The following is a 16,895-nucleotide window of genomic DNA, read 5'->3' as shown; positions in this document are numbered from 1 at the left end:
CTGTCTGGAAAGGAATGCACATTTTCTGCAGGTGATAAAATGTGCTGATACAGGTTTGGGACTAGGAAGAGAAATAAAAGGGTTATATGTATTGCACCTAGATAGGCTAAAGCACAGGAAAATAAGTGGGCATTAGCATAATCAAATTTGAGATAGCGAGGCAAGCAAGAAAAAGATCACCCAAGAACAAAAACAAGAGAGACAATGATCACTTTTAATCTTTAACACACACTCACACTCAGTTCCCAAGATTTTAGATACAATTATACCCTGATGAAGTGTGCTGCATTCGCAAGCTCATCTGATTTCATCCCAAGTACATAGATGGTCCAATTAAAAAGGGGGGGGAAAATCACTCAAATTCTTGCCTCACATAATTTCCAGACTATCGTGGCTACAACCTAACTCTTACACTACCGATATACTTAAAGCATTTTTAAGATTATGTTGGATGTGAACTCTTGGGCAACAGCTGAGCCTGAATGTGCTTACCATCATGAAAAGTGCTAAAAACAACCTCAACTTTAAAGATTTCCTGGATCCTTAATCTAACTACTGGTAAATTTGCTGGCCTACAGGTAGATATACAACCAGCAGCCCAGAGAGCAAGAGAGAAAGTCTAAAGGAGGGAAGCAACTAATTGAAAGAAGAAAAGATTTGATGGTGGTTAAAGAGAGTGCAGCATGGCCCATATGATGCATAGGGGAAAAAAACCAGCACATTAAACAGAAAAGCAATATGAAGTTTACATCATATAAGCACAGATCAGTTATGGTACAACAAAACATTGCCAAAATAAGCTGAAAAACCAAAATTGCTCATTAAAACTGACCGTTTTCAGTGACTACTGAATATTCTCTGAAGGGGTCTCAGATTAGGCACCACAAACTGACCCACTGAGTTGGTCAAATGGCAAATTCTGACCGTGTGACTTTTTGACTCTACAGAGCTTTGTTCCATCTCCATTTCCAAGGCTAAAAATCCATAGTTTCACATCAAACAATTAGGACAGCGTTTCCCACATTTATGAAAGCTGAACACCCCCTTCAGAACATGAAACTAACCATACAAACCTTCGAGTTGTGGTTTCAGGCTCTCTCCCAGCAGTGTCAACTTGCTTTTCAAGGTTTTGTTACCACAACAACTGGGATTAAAATTAAATTGTAGAAGACAATGGAGAGATCCTGTCTACGTTCTCTCTCTTTGTCCTTTGCACCAGGTATTTTGGGAAACACTCAAGAGATGCTAAAGGCTTCCAATAACTGTTTTGCTTGCACATCTGCCTCAACAGATAGAAAAAGTCAACATGCTTTAATACAGAGAACTGGGAATCGCCCCCAGTCTAAAACAGCTGAAAGACCAGTCCTTGTTAAGAAGCCATTGGAAAGACAGACCATATCACTAGCCACTGGTGGGCCCACACCTCTCAACACTTAGGTGTTTAGGGCAGGATCTGACCTGCAGAAAGGCAAGCCTGGGGAGAACCGAGAGCCTTTTCAAATTTTCACCCTAGTTAACTTAATTTACAGCTGAATTACCAAGACATTTCACTCTCAAAAAATATCAGTGGATTTTACTTTGTTCTTATTCCACTTGTATTTACATAACTTTGCAAACTCAAGCAAGCAGCACACATCTCTCTGAGGTGTCAGTTAAAAAAAAGGGGGGGGGAATATAAAAACTGATCAGCTGGCATGTGGATTCATTTCAACTCTCAGCCTGAAAATGAAATCTATTAAAAGGAAATGTTAGGAAAAACACTATGTTGTGTTAACAAGCTGTACCTGGAATCGTGTGTGAAGTTCTAGTTACCTCGTTTTCAAAATGAGCGCTGAAATGACAGAGCAGCAGGCAACCAGAATCACATACTGATGCAAAGATCTCTATTATTCAAAGAGGGAAGGTAAACTTATGCCTGGCTTCTTTTGATGATGAGATAATTAAAAGGACCATTCTGTGAGATGTATACGTTTGACAGTCATATAGTACAAATGCTACAAAAACTGTTTGAACTAATGCCAACTACAGGTATAAAAAAAAGAGACAAATTTAGATTTATATGCATCTGGCTCTTCAGGTAGACTCTTCTTTCCCTGTGTTGCCCTCTTGCTGGTTTACCAGTAAGCCATTTTGGAAAGAGTACCAAAAGTAAAACATCCAGGATTAAGAGTGCCATCCAGTAGGTAAAAAAAGAAAACCAAAACCAAAACACTTCTTCCCATTCTAACAATACTACTGTAGCTTAGGATTTTCAGGCACAAAATGTGTTAGGTAGAGATCGAGACATGGAGCAATACTAGTCAATGTCTTATACCTAGGAGGTATATCTGGTTTGCAATGCTGCATGAAAAAAATGTCTTCCTAAAAACAAATGGGAGTTTATACAAGCGCACTTGGAGTAGGGGAAGGGCACTTTAATTAGAGAGACTCCAAGAGCTGCTCTAATTAAAGCACCCAGAGCATCTCATGCATCAGCATCCCCGTGCTTAAAAATAATGGCGGGAGCGCTTTATCTAAAGCGCAAACGAACTTTAGGTAAAGCGCCCCTGCCACCATTTTTAAGCATGGGGATGCTGATGCATGAGATGCTGGAGGCTGCTGGAATGTAGTAATTAGTCCAACAGACTCGACTAATCAAGGCTGCTCTGATGCAGTGTAATTAAAGTACATCAGAGCAGACTCACTGCTCGTGTATAGCTGCCCAGTAGTATTGGGCTGATGGGAGCCATCTATAAAAGAAAAATGATTCAAATAAGGGTGCAATTACAGATTCACTGTTGATCCCAGTGGTTCAGGAAAGTGTCTGGATAATACTCCCATTTGCAAGTTTAATTCTGACAATATTCATAGCATAAAATGAAAAACCCCACAGACAGGCAAATTTCTCCTTTTCCTAGCCTTATTTCATGAATCTTTCTTTCTACTTTGGTAGAAATCCACAGCATTGATTTTAAGACTATTTTACTGGATTTCCATTTGTTTTGCCTCAGCTCCTACATTAATCTAAACAATAAGGGCCTTTAAAGCATTCATAAATAACCTGCTGCTGCTGCTGGCACCTAGGAGCCAAGCGCAGCAATGTTAAGCAACAACAAATTTCATAGTTCAAGAGGCACAGTTAAGGAAAAAGGTTGCTCAGGAAAAAAAAAAAAATCACCACTCTCATTTAGTAAAAAGATCCTTAAAAATTGCATGAAATCAGTCAAGTAACTATAGAAACCAATTTCTTCAGCTCGGTATCACACGTCTCACACCTCAATTGTCTTTATTATCGTCTGCTGTCAGATCCTTAATCAGAAATGTGAACAGGCTTGATGATTTATTCAGCAGGGAAAAGAATCTGTAGGTCAAGTGAAAAATTTCACACACACACACACACACACACACACACATCTTCAACCTTAGGTACTTTCATTTCATTCTGTTCCCAGTAGCTCTGGGGGCAACTCCAGTGAGATCCAATATTAAGGCTCAATTAAAATAAGCTCCAATTAGTGGAGCTTTTTTCTCTCAGGCTAGAAAAGTCAGGAAATGGATATTGGGAAATGTAAAAAGTCAGCTACTGAGAGAAGGCTGCAGACATAAATGAACTTATTTGTTGATTTCTACAGTTGCTATGCAGAGGCCTCTGGGAGTAAAAGCTTAACCAGTCTAAGCTATAAACTAAAACCCCTGCAGCTAAACATGAACTGTGTGAAACAAGGGCTCCATTCCAGAACAGAAAACTGCTGGGCCCAGAAAATTAAAAGCCAGAGGCGTTTTCCATTTAAAACTAAATCCCAGTACCGCCTCCCAGCCAAAGAATTATAAGCAGTATCAGATTTACAAAACGAACAATTACCCTGAAAAAATGTAGCCTATTGTACAGTCCCAGATGCTAAATCTCAAAGTTTCTTTTTTTTCTAATCCCACATTATATTCCTACCAAGTGCACTGCTGTCATTTACAAAGAACCGTTTCTAGACAGGCCTAAATGATGAAAATAAAATGTTAAAAAGAGAGCTCCTAATTCACTGACCTCATTTGAAGTACTGCCCTTGCCTGCAGCAGTTCCTGTCCTTCCCCAAGGCCTCCACAAATGGTATGCAACAGCAAAATAAACCCTGACCTAATTGCCAGGAGAGGACTGCCAACCTTCCCTTGAAACACAAAGGCAAGCATGGTAACTTGAAAGTCCTACCTCTTTAGCTTTCTGCTTTAATCGCAGCTGCTCTGGATCTTCTTTATTGGAGCGACTCTATCAAGAGAGAGAGGGTGAAAAATGTTTAATAGAAATTACGAGCATCTAAACACCACAGCATCTATTAATATTTAATAAATGAAAATTCTCTCTTGTGATTGAAATTCTTAGCTCCAGGAGTGAACGCCTAAACCTAAAATGGCTCCCCCCTCCCCTGCCACCAGGCCCCCCCCCCCCCTTCTCTTCATCTGGCCTTGCTGCCTCCGTTCTAGCCTGAAGGAAGCTTAAGCTAAAAATGATGCTAACTCTGTCAGTCAGGTCCAGTCTAGGCATGATGATGTTCATGTCAACAGCAGATACTTAAAAAGGACAGGAAGTAGAGAAAGAAAGAGAGAAAGAAAGAGAGAACTTGTTCTTGAGTATGTACAAGGAGATCCTGGTAGGGCTGGAGTCCACTCCTTCCCAAGCAATTCCAGAATATCAGCTCCAGCTTTTTATTTAAACAAAAGAAAAAAAAAATCAAATGGAGCCAAGATAAACATGTCACATAGAGGAGCAACATTCACAAGATACTTTGGGAAAAGATCATTATTTATGATCCAGCCAGGTCACAATCAGACCAAGAGATGGTTCACCCCTCCAATCTGACTGGATAGCATATACAGTCAGCAAGGCATCACACTTCCCCAGCAGAAATGCCCATGTCAGCCAAGACAGCTTGAACCAACATTTTGAAAGGGCATGGCATAAAGTACTGAGAAAAGCAAGCAAGCTAGACCCAGAAACAAAAACACCTGTTTATGAATATAGATAAGCCTCTCTCTCTCTTTTAAATCTTTAGCAGTAGGGCTGAACACCCCCAAACAGGCATTTGTTTATTACCTGTAGTAAAGTTTTAAGATTGAAAGATCTTAAAAATATTCATGGCCACTGTTGATTTTGATCAGACTTCTCCTTAGATGGTGTGCCACAGAGCAGTTCAAAACCCCTGGACAATGTAGTAAAGATATAGGCACATGGAGATAGATGCACTCTGAAGCTTTCATGTGAACTGAATAGCAATATTCCTTAAAAAGGTATAAACCTGAAGACGCCTTCCAAAGGTGAGCCATGCTAACATGGTTCGTTGTTCTTACATAAAGGTCAGTGGGTTGATATGCGTGAAATAGAAAAACACAGATGTTCTTGGATACTTGGCAATTCAATAAAGCTTTTTTTTTTTTTTTGAAGGCTGATAAAATTCTCTCACCTTGGCTGCTCGTAACAACATTTCTCGTTCCTCTTCATCCTTTCTTTGTTTTTCCATGTGATCCAGCTTCTCAAGAAACCTAAGCTGTGCTCTGGTGTCACTGGCCACTATGTACTTACTGTTCTCCTGAAAAAAGACAGACTTTTGTTGCAACTGAGATAGCCTTTACATGTATTAAAAGCCTGTCCTGAAACAAAAACTTAATGGGAAGAAACTGTGTTGTCTTTTCCAAAACCTATTAATTTCTCTCTCAAAAAATCAGATGAGAGAATCTACATACATTTACTTGTATCCTCTGCATTGAGCTATGTTTCTTTTACATTATCAGCATCTGGCTCCTTTATTTGCCCACCTTCACTGTATAGCAAAAGTTAAAGCCTAATGGTTTGTTTTTTAGAAGCAATCTGAAACAAATCTCAAAAAAACCAACAAAACCCCACAACAAAAAACCCTTATGCAAGGCTGCCTTCTGCCTGGGCAAACTTTCTGGAAACCTAAAAGGTTCGCAAGATAAGATACATCTATAGTCCATTCCCTCACCTGCTTAGAATGTTCTCTTACACAGAGAAAGTACACACTGGATGGCACAATATAAATTTTACAACGTTGTGTCAGTTTTTCAGCTAGTTATTCTAGAACGTGAATTTAAGCCTTCTTGGTGCAGAAGAGGAGACTTTTTCTAGAACCAGCTAAAACATATTTAGGTTGAGAAAGCAAGAGTGCACATTAGCTACTGTTCACTAGAGTTTCAGGAATATATTTTCACTTCAGTAGATGCATTTAATTCCCATTAATACTCATGGTAGCTACAGGACTTGTGTGCATTAAGGTAAGAATAGGCTCCTTAGTACGCATTAATGACCTACGCCATCATTTCCCCCCAACTGAGATTTCTGAATGAAGTGTACTTTTACCCTTCCTAGCTAGAAAGGGTAAAAGCCAATTTAAAATGTGCAGGCCAGAAGACTAATTTTCATTACTTCTGCTCTTCAAAATTCATAATATTAAATAAGCCATGTGCTGTCCAGAAAGCATTGGAGAAGATCAAATTATTTGTTTCCTGTTCATTCTAGATATATTACTGTAGTGCCTTCTGTGCCAGCTTCTTCCCATCTCCCGTTCCTGAGTTTTGCAGTTACTCTGTTTTCTGTATAATGCTTTCCTTTTTGCCACATACTTTTTAGATCACTGCCAACTGCACACATTTTAATCCTCATTCCGTTGCCCTGTTCTCATCTTTTATCCCTTACATATATAATCCAGGAACCTTCACCCATTCCTTTCCCAGGCTGCCCCTAAGCCCAGCTTGTCTGTTAATGAGGAAGAGTCTTGATAAGCAAATATTCTCAGAGTTGTCTCTGTATATTAACCACTTCGCAGTAACGTACAATATTACTTTAGGACAGCAGGAGGGTATACCTTACCTTTTGTATAAGGCCTTTTGAAAAGAATTATCCCCAAAGAGTTAAACAAAAGGCACAAATAACTATAACAAGTGTGGATTTATTTCAGCAGGACTGATGTATTATTTTGCTTCATTTTTAACATTGTAGTTGTATCTGTTCTACAGGAGGAATCTTGTGTCTGCACCACATCTCCTACTTCCAAGACTTGACAAAAAGTACCCTAAAAATCTATATTTCAATCATCAATCCTATCCAACAACAGCCTCTAATCTAACCAATTTCTCTCTCTCTTTCTGTGCACACCCCAAATTCCTCAGGAGATTTGTTTTGGTGTGGCAGCATGTTGGGGTTGCATTCACACAGCAGAGATGTACTGATAAGAATGTAAGAGAGAGTCCCTATTCCAAAGTTTGCAACTGAAGGAAGCAATCCAGAAGCAGGCTTGACCAGCATTTTCCTCCTTCCTATTCTATTCCTGTTGACCATATTCTGTTGCTTTAGTTTTTACTGATCCCTACAGAAGGCATCCTATTCTCACTCCTGCTCTACTATTTGTTTTGAAGTAGCAGTCTACAATCCATCCTGTATAAATATAGCTTTAAAATGCTAAGTAAAAAGGTTACCTGTTAAAAACAGATGGAAATGATCGCATGAGTGTTTAGAACAATTGACCGTGGGATAACAGAGGTCAACCCCACACAAGACAAAGTTAGTTATGTAAATTTTACAGCTGAACTGAAGACCTTTTATTTTGAAAGTTAGGAATATGAGATATAACCCGAAGTGCCCAAAAGAAGATTTAATAACTAAGTAAAGCAAAGAACTGCCTTTCATTAGACCAGTTCAGTCCATTAATGCCTGCAGAGAAAGCAGGTCTTTAATGGAAAAAAGAGCAAATATTTTCTGCATATGAAATATGAAAAGAAAAAAAAAAGGACTTAGTTAATTCCAAATATCTGCTCTTCATGAGCATTCAGCATATTTTAGTGACAAAACTTCCTGCAATGTACTCCTGTTGGCAGTGCAATACAGCTATGGGGCAGCAAGTAAGATTCTGTTCTCATTCACATCTCAGTGCAACTCATAGGCCCAATACATGGCCAAGCTGTCCTGAGTCAGATCTGTGCAATTACAGTGAAGATTATGAGGCTGCAAAGGTGCTACTGAAGACCAAATCCGATTTGCTTATGAACTGATCTATTACAAGTTAGAAAGTACAGCTAGGTTGACAGTTCTTAGGCTGAGTTTTCATTGCTGGCAGTCTGAAGGGGGCAGTGGGCACATTACTTCAAATTGAGAAAATTTGCTCTGGAATTTATTGAAAGGCAAAATAAAGAACCATCTGGTTGACAAGACTGTTTCCAGACTAGGATGAAAAAAAGTGCATTTTACTGAATCTTACATCTGCGTGTTCTGTTGTGGGATATTTACAGTTCTCCACTCCAGTGCAAGTTTGTTTACTCTTTTCTTTGGGGGAGGGGGGGAGGGAGGGGTTAAGTAATTTCCACTGCAAAAAACATCTGTGCAGTTTAGCTTGAAAGGTTAACATGCATCCAACACACTGCAAATATTCTACCTTAATTTTGCAAGCATGCATGCATACATGAAAGATGTTTTCACATTTCCCTTAAAGTGTCTCTGCAACTGCTAGTTTGGAGAGGAGTCTTATATGTACCTTCAGTGGGAACATACGTGGCAACAAGTTCAAAAGCAACCATGTACTCTATATGCAACTCCTTATTTCCTTACTTGATCCTCATGCAGTTGAGAATAAATGGGAATTCTGACTGAAGCAGCTGTGATTTGGTATACCAGTTCCCAGAATGCACCCTGGGTCCAGTGGAACCAAGTCAAACAAGAGGCCCTTTCAGGAGGAGAAAGGTTAGTTTAGCTCAGACCAGCAACTAAATTGAAGGGGCTTTAAACTTCCTTATAAGAAGGATCAGCCATGTCAATTATGCAGAATAAGCTGCAAAATATGAAAGTAGGAACACCAATCCAAATAGCAACCATTTCCCCATATTCTCATATTTCGTAACTTGCTGAAAAGGTCATTCTAGACTATAAGTGCTGAAATTCTGGGGGAGATATGCTACTATTTCCATATATAAAAAGGCTGAACTACTGCTTTAATAACAAAGTATGAAGGTGCTTGTAGCAGCTCCATGATGCAACCTAACTTGACATTTTTGACTGCTGTTTCACATTTGTCAGTAGCTCAATGATGCCCAGAATTCTCCCTCACATGTAGTTATAATTAGAGCCCATCAAAATGTAGGAGCAATTTGAACTAGTTTTGTTACCTTGGGCTCATTTGCACTGATTTCTTCCAGACACGTTTGTATCATTTACGACCACTGGGATCTTTGGATGTTCTTTAAAATCCTTTAATTTTGTTACCTATATGGATCCGTCTTAAGTTTTTCTATAGCTCTATTCGCATTGTTCATATATATATAAGGAGACAATCATGGAGAAGCCTTGGGTGGATACTTTACTATTAACCTTCCACGTTGAAAGTTGGTATTTTAGTCCTGTTCTATTCTCTAAGTTTCCACCTTATACATGAGAACTATATTCTAATGCATCATGACAACCTAAATGCCTTCATGAAGATACTGAGACTATTATCAAAAGCAAACTTAAGTCAGTCAGACCTACTGACTCTCCTGTAACTAATCTGTGACTCCCTCAGAAATCTAGTAGGTTGAAGAGTCTAATTTACTTTGCAAGTGAAAGTTCATATAAAAGACTATGTCCTGGGAAGAATTGGGTCAAGAGGAAAAAAAAAAATAATGTGCACACAGCCACATTGTACACTTCTGCTTTGCTTAGTGACCAACGTATTTTGGGATATGAATGCTTTCACTCGCATTCTCTTCTTGTTCCTGTATCCCAAGCATCACAGCACCACATAACAAGGTGACAGCTACTAAAACAGTTTGCTTCCCTTCCTTTATAATCTGCATACACTATCTGTAAGAGTTGGAACACTCTTTGTAGCACAGCAGTGGTCACACTTTTGTGGGGCTGGAGACAAGGTTGGGCCCAAGTCCATGGCACCATGGGTGACTGGTGCCTAAGTCAGGGGGGACACTTGCCCCCACCCCCAGTGGACATTCAGTGACCGGGGGGGGGGGAGAGAAGAGGGATTCTGGCACTTCCCAGTGTCCCGCTGGCACTTCCGGGTGAGCATGATCCACCACAGGGGGACCCCTTCTCCTGGTGCCTGCACTCCCTGGCCAGCACTGTTGGGGGGGGAAGAGGGGGCACCAGTGCTCTCACCTGCCCCCCCTGCCTGGGAACACTGCTGTCAGGAGGTGCACCAGTGTTCTCAAGGGGTGCACCTGCATCCCCGTGACCATCCTATGTGTTGTCACTGCATGGCATTAGTCTCACCTGTTTGGCTGGTTCTGGGAGCAGCTGATACATGCAGGTGCATCACCTACATAGGCTGTTTGTTGAACTTTGGATAACCTCCTACTTGGGAGCATACTCAGTCAGCTGAAAGAGTGCCTAGTGCACAAAAGTATGCCAGGTGCAGAACCCAGTGGGTTTGTGTGCACTTTTCATATACAAGGCCTTGTGTGGCCTGTGGGTGTGGCAAGGGTCCGTCTGTTGCTCAGTCAGGGGTTAGTGTGTTGGCCAGTGTCTGTGTGGGTGCTGAGAGGGTCCTGTGAACAAAACAGAGCCGGTCACCATCTGAGTCTGGTGTGTGTGAGAAAGTGATAGAAGCATGGTAAATGAACGAGGTGGAAGTGGTTTGGTGGTGACTGCTGCATTGGTGTGGGTGACTGCTGTGCAGAGTTGTGCCTTGGGCTACACCTCAACTGCAGAGGTCCAGTGAGCTGAGCACACCCTTCACAAGGCTGCCATAGAGCTGGACATCATCCCCAACGACCTGTACTCCCAAGACTCCACCTGTCCTCACTGCTGCTGGTCTTCTGGTTGTGATCTCCCAGTGAGAGTAGTCTGGGTTGGCGCCCCAGATTTTCTCCCTGGGTGCGCATATTTTTGCCCCAGGTAGTTTCATAGTAGCTAGGGTCAGGAGGGACCTGAACAGATCATCTAGCCTGACCCCCTGCCACAGGCAGGAATGAATGCTGGGTTCACATGGCCCCAGACAGATGATCATCCAACTTCCTCTTGAATTTGCCCAAGGTAGCGCCGAGGACCACTTCCCTGGGAAGTTGGTTCTAGATTCTGGCCACCCTAACTGTAAAATATTGGCTTCTGATCTCTAACCTAAACATATCTGATGACTGGAAGGTAGCCAACGTGGTCTCCATCTTTAAAAAAGGGAGGAGGGACGACCCGGGCAACTATAGGCCCACCAGTCTTACCTCAATCTTAGGGAAACTCTTTGAGAAGATCATCATAGAGCACATCTGCAATGGGCCGGCTTCAGGGATGATGCTTAAGGGCAACCAGCACAGTTTAATTAGGGGCAGGTCATGTCAGACCAACCTGATTGCCTTTTATGATCAGGTCACAAAAGCCTTGGATGTGGGTGTTGCTGTGGATGTAGTCTTTCTAGACTTCAGCAAGGCCTTTGACAACGTCTCCCACCCCACCCTCATTAAAAAATTGGGCAACTGTGCCATTGATGCCTACAGCCAGATGGATTGCAGATTGGCTGAAGGGTCACACTCAGAGGGTGGTGGTGAATGAGTCATATTCAACCTGCAGAGAAGTGGGCAGCGGAGTCCCCCAGGGCTCAGTCCTTGGGCCCGATGGCGATTTGGACGATGGGGTGAAAAGCACCCTGTTTAAATTCGCTGACGATACCAAAATTTGGGGTGAGGTGAGCACACTAGTAGGAAGGGAAAGACTGCTGCAGGACTTGGATAGGTTACAGGGGTGGGCTAGCAAAAACAGGATGCGCTTCAATACTGACAAGTGCAGGGTGCTGCACTTGGGCAGTAGTAACCAGCAGCACACTTATAAGATGGGAAACTCCCTTCTTGAGAGCACAGAGGCAGAAAGGGATCTTGGAGTCATTACTGACTCCAAGAAGAACATGGGCTGACAATGTGAGGTCACGGTTGGAGGGGCTAACCACACCCTGTTGTGCATCCACAGGTGCACCTCTAGCAGGGACAAGGTGATCCTCCCCCTCTATGCAACACTGGTCAGGCCACAACTGGAGTACTGTGTCCAGTTCTGTGCTCCCCACTTCAGGAGGTATGTGGTCAACATTGAGGGGGTCCAGAGAAGGGCCACCCGCATGATCCAGGGACAACAGGGCAGACCCTACAATGAGAGACTGTGGGACCTGAACCTGTTCAGCCTTCACAAGAGAAGGCGGAGGGGGGACCTGGTGACCATCTATAAACTCACTAGGGGGGACCAGAAGGGTTTGGGAAGAGACCATGTTTCCCCTAGCGCCCCCTGGCATAACAAGGAATAACAGCCACAAGTTGTTGGAGAGTAGGTTTAGATTAGACATCCGTAAGAACCATTTTACAGTTAGGGCGGCTAGGATCTGGAACCAATGTCCAAGGGAAGTGGTGCTGTCTCCTACCCTGGGGGTCTTTAAGAGGCGGCTTGATGCCTACCTAGCTGGGATCCTTTGAGCCCAGTTTTTTCTCCTGCCCAGGCAGGGGATTGGACTTGAAGATCTGTAAGGTCCCTTCTGACCCTACTTCTATGATTCTATGATATTCTCCATCAGCTTATTACCACTGTTCCTCATCACCCTAGGTGGTGCTGGGGAGAAAAGGGCTCTCTACCTATTTGCTGCTGATCTCCCCTGATGAGGTTGTAGGCAAGCCATGAGGTCCCCCCTCGGCCTCCTCTTGCTGAGGCTGAACAGGTTCAGGTCCCTCAGTCTCTCCTCGTAGGGCCTGTCTGCTGCCCTCTCACCAAGCAGGTGGCCCTCCTCTGAACCCTCTCCAGTCTGGCCACATCCTTTTTAAAGTGCGGAGCCCAGTACTGGATGCAGTACTCCAATTGCGGCCTGACCAAAGTCGCATAAAGGGGGAGTATCTCCTCTCTGGACCAGCTTGAGATGCATCTTTGGATGCATGACAAGGTATGGCTGGTCTTGCTGGCTGCGGTCTGGCATTGGCGGCTCATGTTCATCTTGGAGTCAATAATGACTCCAAGATCCCTTTCTCCCTCTGTGCTTTCAAGAGGAGAACTCCCCAGCCTGTATGTATGCGTGGATTCCTTCTCCCAAGGTGTAGCACCCTGCATTTGTCTACGTTGAACCCCATCCTATTCTCATCTGCCCACTTTTGTAGTCTGTCTAAATCTAGTTGCACCCTCTAGCTCCCTTCAAATGTGTTCACCTCACCCCACATCTTGGTGTCATCAGCAAATTTGGACAGCGTGCTTTCCACCCCCTTGTCCAAGTCGCTGATGTAGATGTTAAACAGGACCGAGCCCTGGGGTACCCCACTGCTCACATCTCAACAGGTTGAGTACGACACGTCTACGACTACTCTCTGGGTGTGCCCCATCAGCCAAGTTTTTTACCCATCCAACTGTGCAGGCATCAATGCCACAGTCGCCTAATTTATTGATGAGGATGGGGTGAGAGACAATGTCAAAGGCTTTCTTAAAGTCTAGAAAGACCATCCTCCAAAGGATTTAGTTACCTGGTCATAAAAGGGAATCAGGTTGGTCAGGCAGGAGCTGCCTTTGATGAACCCATGCTGATTGCCCTTGAGCATGATCTCCCTTGCCAGCCCCTCACAGATGTGCTCCGTGACGATTCTCTCCAAGATCTTCCTGAGCACCGAGGTGAGGCTTACAGGCTTATAGTTACCTGGGTCCTCCCTTTCTTGAAAACTGGGACCACATTAGCCTGTTTCCAATCCCCCGGCACCTGGCCAGATGCCCACAAATGCTCATTCAGCTGGGCCAGGGGCTCTGCGATGACCCCTGCCAGCTCCCTCAACACCTTTGGTTGGAGGGCATCTGGACCTTCAGATTTAAAAAAGTGTCCAGCCCTTTCAGAAGATCCCTAACTACATCTGTGCTGACTGAAGGCCTGACAGAGCTATCCCCGAGATTGTCCATACCTCTGGTGTGTGCTACGCTCACTGTGATCTGGAACAGCGGAGCTCCAGTGTTTAATAAAGTTTTCCCCTCATATAATGAAGTTCATAACTATTTCTGAGTCGATGTTGCTTCTGGGGTTAACGTTTTGCTGAGCCTCTACAAGGATTGAATTGTAACATAGGCATTAGATTAGTTAGGTATAGGTTTTAGCAGTTATAGGAGTAACGTTACTGGCTGTGTCCTTGGTTTTTAGTTAGTGGTGTGACTTGTTGTCCCTGTTATTTATATTTAGCCAGTGTTAATAAGCTGATGAATTAGTTTCAGTTATACATCAGTGTGCAAGTTTCCTTAGTCATAGTACAAGCAGTTGCCGGATTGATAGGGTAGCAATAGATATGCCTAGTCAATTCGTTAGCCGGTGCAGGGTCAAAGATCACCTCACTTGGAACCAGACCATTGGGTCAGCTGTTAACTGGGCAGTGCCAATTAGACACTAATTACAGTCTGAGTCCAACAGTGGGCCAAATGAATGGCACAGGGCCAGTCCCCATCTGGCTGGGATTGGGTTCCAAGGGTCCCATGCCAGGCTGGGATCAGGTCTCACACCACCCTGCATGCCCGATTTAACATGCAGGGCCATGGCACATGGGGTGCCCCACAGGATCTGTGGTGAGCCCCACAGGGGCAGATAACATGGTTCTGGGGGTTGAACGTGGCCTGAGGGTTGGGGGTTGAGCACCCCTGCTGTAGCACAATTAAACTGATCCAAGAATGTGTGTGTTGTTTTAACTAGGCATAATGGGGTTAAATTAAAGAGGATAAATAGGAGCTCCACTGTCAGTGGCCTTGCTTTTATTTCAGTTCAACTCCACAGCAGGTTTTAAAACAGTCATTTTTAAAAATGTAGTTTTTATTAAATGAAAAGTTGAGTAAGTGACAAGCTGATGAGGTACAGAACAGGGAAGGCTTGTGTGACAGTGATCTCTGAAATGCAGATTTTACTTCAGAAATCATTTCCTTCAGGATTAAAGCAGCAGCTACTAGGCATGTGCTCTGGAAATTGGCAGTCTCCACAGTATTTACATCTCTATCCTTCAAGTTATTTGCTTTTGGCCCGACTTATTATCCAAAGGGATTTCTTTGTGCTTTCACCATATCAGTGATACCAACCAATCTTTTCAATTGAATATAATCCAAAAGATATGAGCATGTTTCTCAAACCCTCCTGCAGGTAGACATACATCTGAGATGTAGGGCTTTTTGCATGTGCAAATCTAGATTTGTGAATGCTCCCCATGGGAAAAAAACAACTCATTCACAGTAATTCCTATGCTGCAAAGGAATGCCTATCCAAGGTCAGAAAAATCATGCCCTGAAGGATAGGAAGGGAAAGTTACACTGGGGTCCCAATAAGCCTACTGTTTGCTTTTTTTCCTCCAAATGGATGTCCATCAAATTTACTACTCTTTAAGCGAGATGTGTTTAAATAGACCCCTGATTTGGTTATTAAAAAGGCAGTTCAAGAAGTTCTGTTGTATTATGCAGGAAGTCCCCATAAGAAAGCATTACCTATGGAAAAACAAGGGCTGATCAAAGGCTTGGTTTTCCAAGGTCTGCATTCTATTCAATGCCATCTTTAAGACTGTGAACTATTCCAATCTTTGTTCCAAAGAAATGGAAGCAAGCTTGTCCGATGCAGAATTATCATCTTTCCATCTTTGCTTCTACAACTCTTGAACTAGTCAGTGTGTATTAGTTGCCAGGGCGCAGTCCTTTGGCACAGGAGCAGACTGACTGAAATCTGTATATTATTACACTAAGACCATGGCCCAGAAATTCCCCTTTGTTGTCTCTTGCTCAGGTGATAAGTGTAAATCCGTAGCTTTCTACTTAAATGTACAAGAACATTCCCAGAACTCCAAGTCTTGGTAGGGATTCAGAAATTTCAAGAGCTAGTATGCAGGCTTCTAGAGGTTCTCCTTAGGGAATCTGACACACTTTAGCTCAGTGGTGCTCAACCTTCTTAGATTCAAGGTCCCCCTGGCTAAATTTGAGGTACTTCTCAGAAAATGCCAGCTCTTAGTTAACAGTTTTCCCCCCCTTTTTTTTTTTTGCCTACAGGAAGTTGAGCAGTTTTTATATTGCAAAAGAACAAAAGTTTACTACTATGGATTTGTTTGAAAATCTCTGGATTTATCTTATTAATCATATCTGTAGACCAGGCCTAGTGCACGGGGGCTGGACCGACAATGTTGCAAGGTCCCTTCCAGCTCTTACAATCTATGAATCTATGGATCTCAAGGCACTCCAGGATGCTATGGCATCCTAGCTGAGAATCACTGCTTTAGACTTGATTTCCTAACATGTCAATTTTCTGGTTTGCAACAGCAAGCTCCAACTACTTCAGGCACCATTAGAGCTCTTGACAGCTTCTAAACAACCTAGGAAACATGGAGTCAAACAAAGGTGTCTGTACTTAAAAACTCAAAGCCCCATTATTCAAAGTCCACTGTTATTCTGCCTAAATTCCTTTCCAAGTACAACTTTAAAAAGCAGTTGTAAAAATTCCTATAAAAAGAACTTGGCAACAAATACAAGATTCAAGTATTGAAAATGCACTCATAACTCTTCTACAGGGTAAGGAGAAAACCTTCTGAAAAAGTCACTGTGGCACTGGTGTTCAGGGTATATTACTGTTTATCATTTGTACTATATAGCAAATGAACACCACAGGAAACAGATGTGTGTTAGGATTCAGTATACTCAACACCAAAACAGAACTGCTGTAACAGTGAGAGAAGCTTATCCTAATGCAACTATGGGAATCATGCAGGAACAAAAATGTTCAGGCCTGCTGTTTTTATTCATTTATTTATTTAAATTTAAACAGCACATTCACAGGGAATACTGCCTGAACGTTCATATTTAAAAACTACTGCACAATAGTCCCTTGGAAACCTGACATTTCCTAGCTGTTAATTTGTTTATGTTAAATACAAAGCTGAAGTTTTCTGCAAACCTTTTGCTCCTTTGTTTTAAACAAAAATGTTAG

The 16,895-nt window shown here is 42.7% G+C and overlaps 1 protein-coding gene across 3 annotated transcripts in view; it reads right to left on the bottom strand.

Annotated features, from left to right (window-relative positions):
- Positions 1-16,895, bottom strand: part of TAF4B (TATA-box binding protein associated factor 4b) — a 118,468-nt gene that overhangs the window by 29,547 nt on the left and 72,026 nt on the right. For all 3 annotated transcript variants that reach the window (XM_090039852.1, XM_090039853.1, XM_090039855.1), the window contains 2 exons: positions 5,430-5,555; positions 4,181-4,237 (listed from right to left, as the gene is read on the bottom strand). In XM_090039852.1, coding sequence (XP_089895978.1) covers positions 4,181-4,237; positions 5,430-5,555 — 183 coding nt within the window. The remainder of the gene's footprint in view (positions 1-4,180; positions 4,238-5,429; positions 5,556-16,895) is intronic.

The sequence above is a fragment of the Crocodylus siamensis genome, chromosome 3 (assembly GCF_052110815.1).
Source record: "Crocodylus siamensis isolate JL-2025a chromosome 3, ASM5211081v1, whole genome shotgun sequence".
Classification (NCBI taxonomy): Eukaryota; Metazoa; Chordata; order Crocodylia; family Crocodylidae; genus Crocodylus; species Crocodylus siamensis.
The sequence above is the reverse complement of the archived record's forward strand: the minus strand, read 5'-3'. Positions and strand labels throughout refer to the sequence as shown.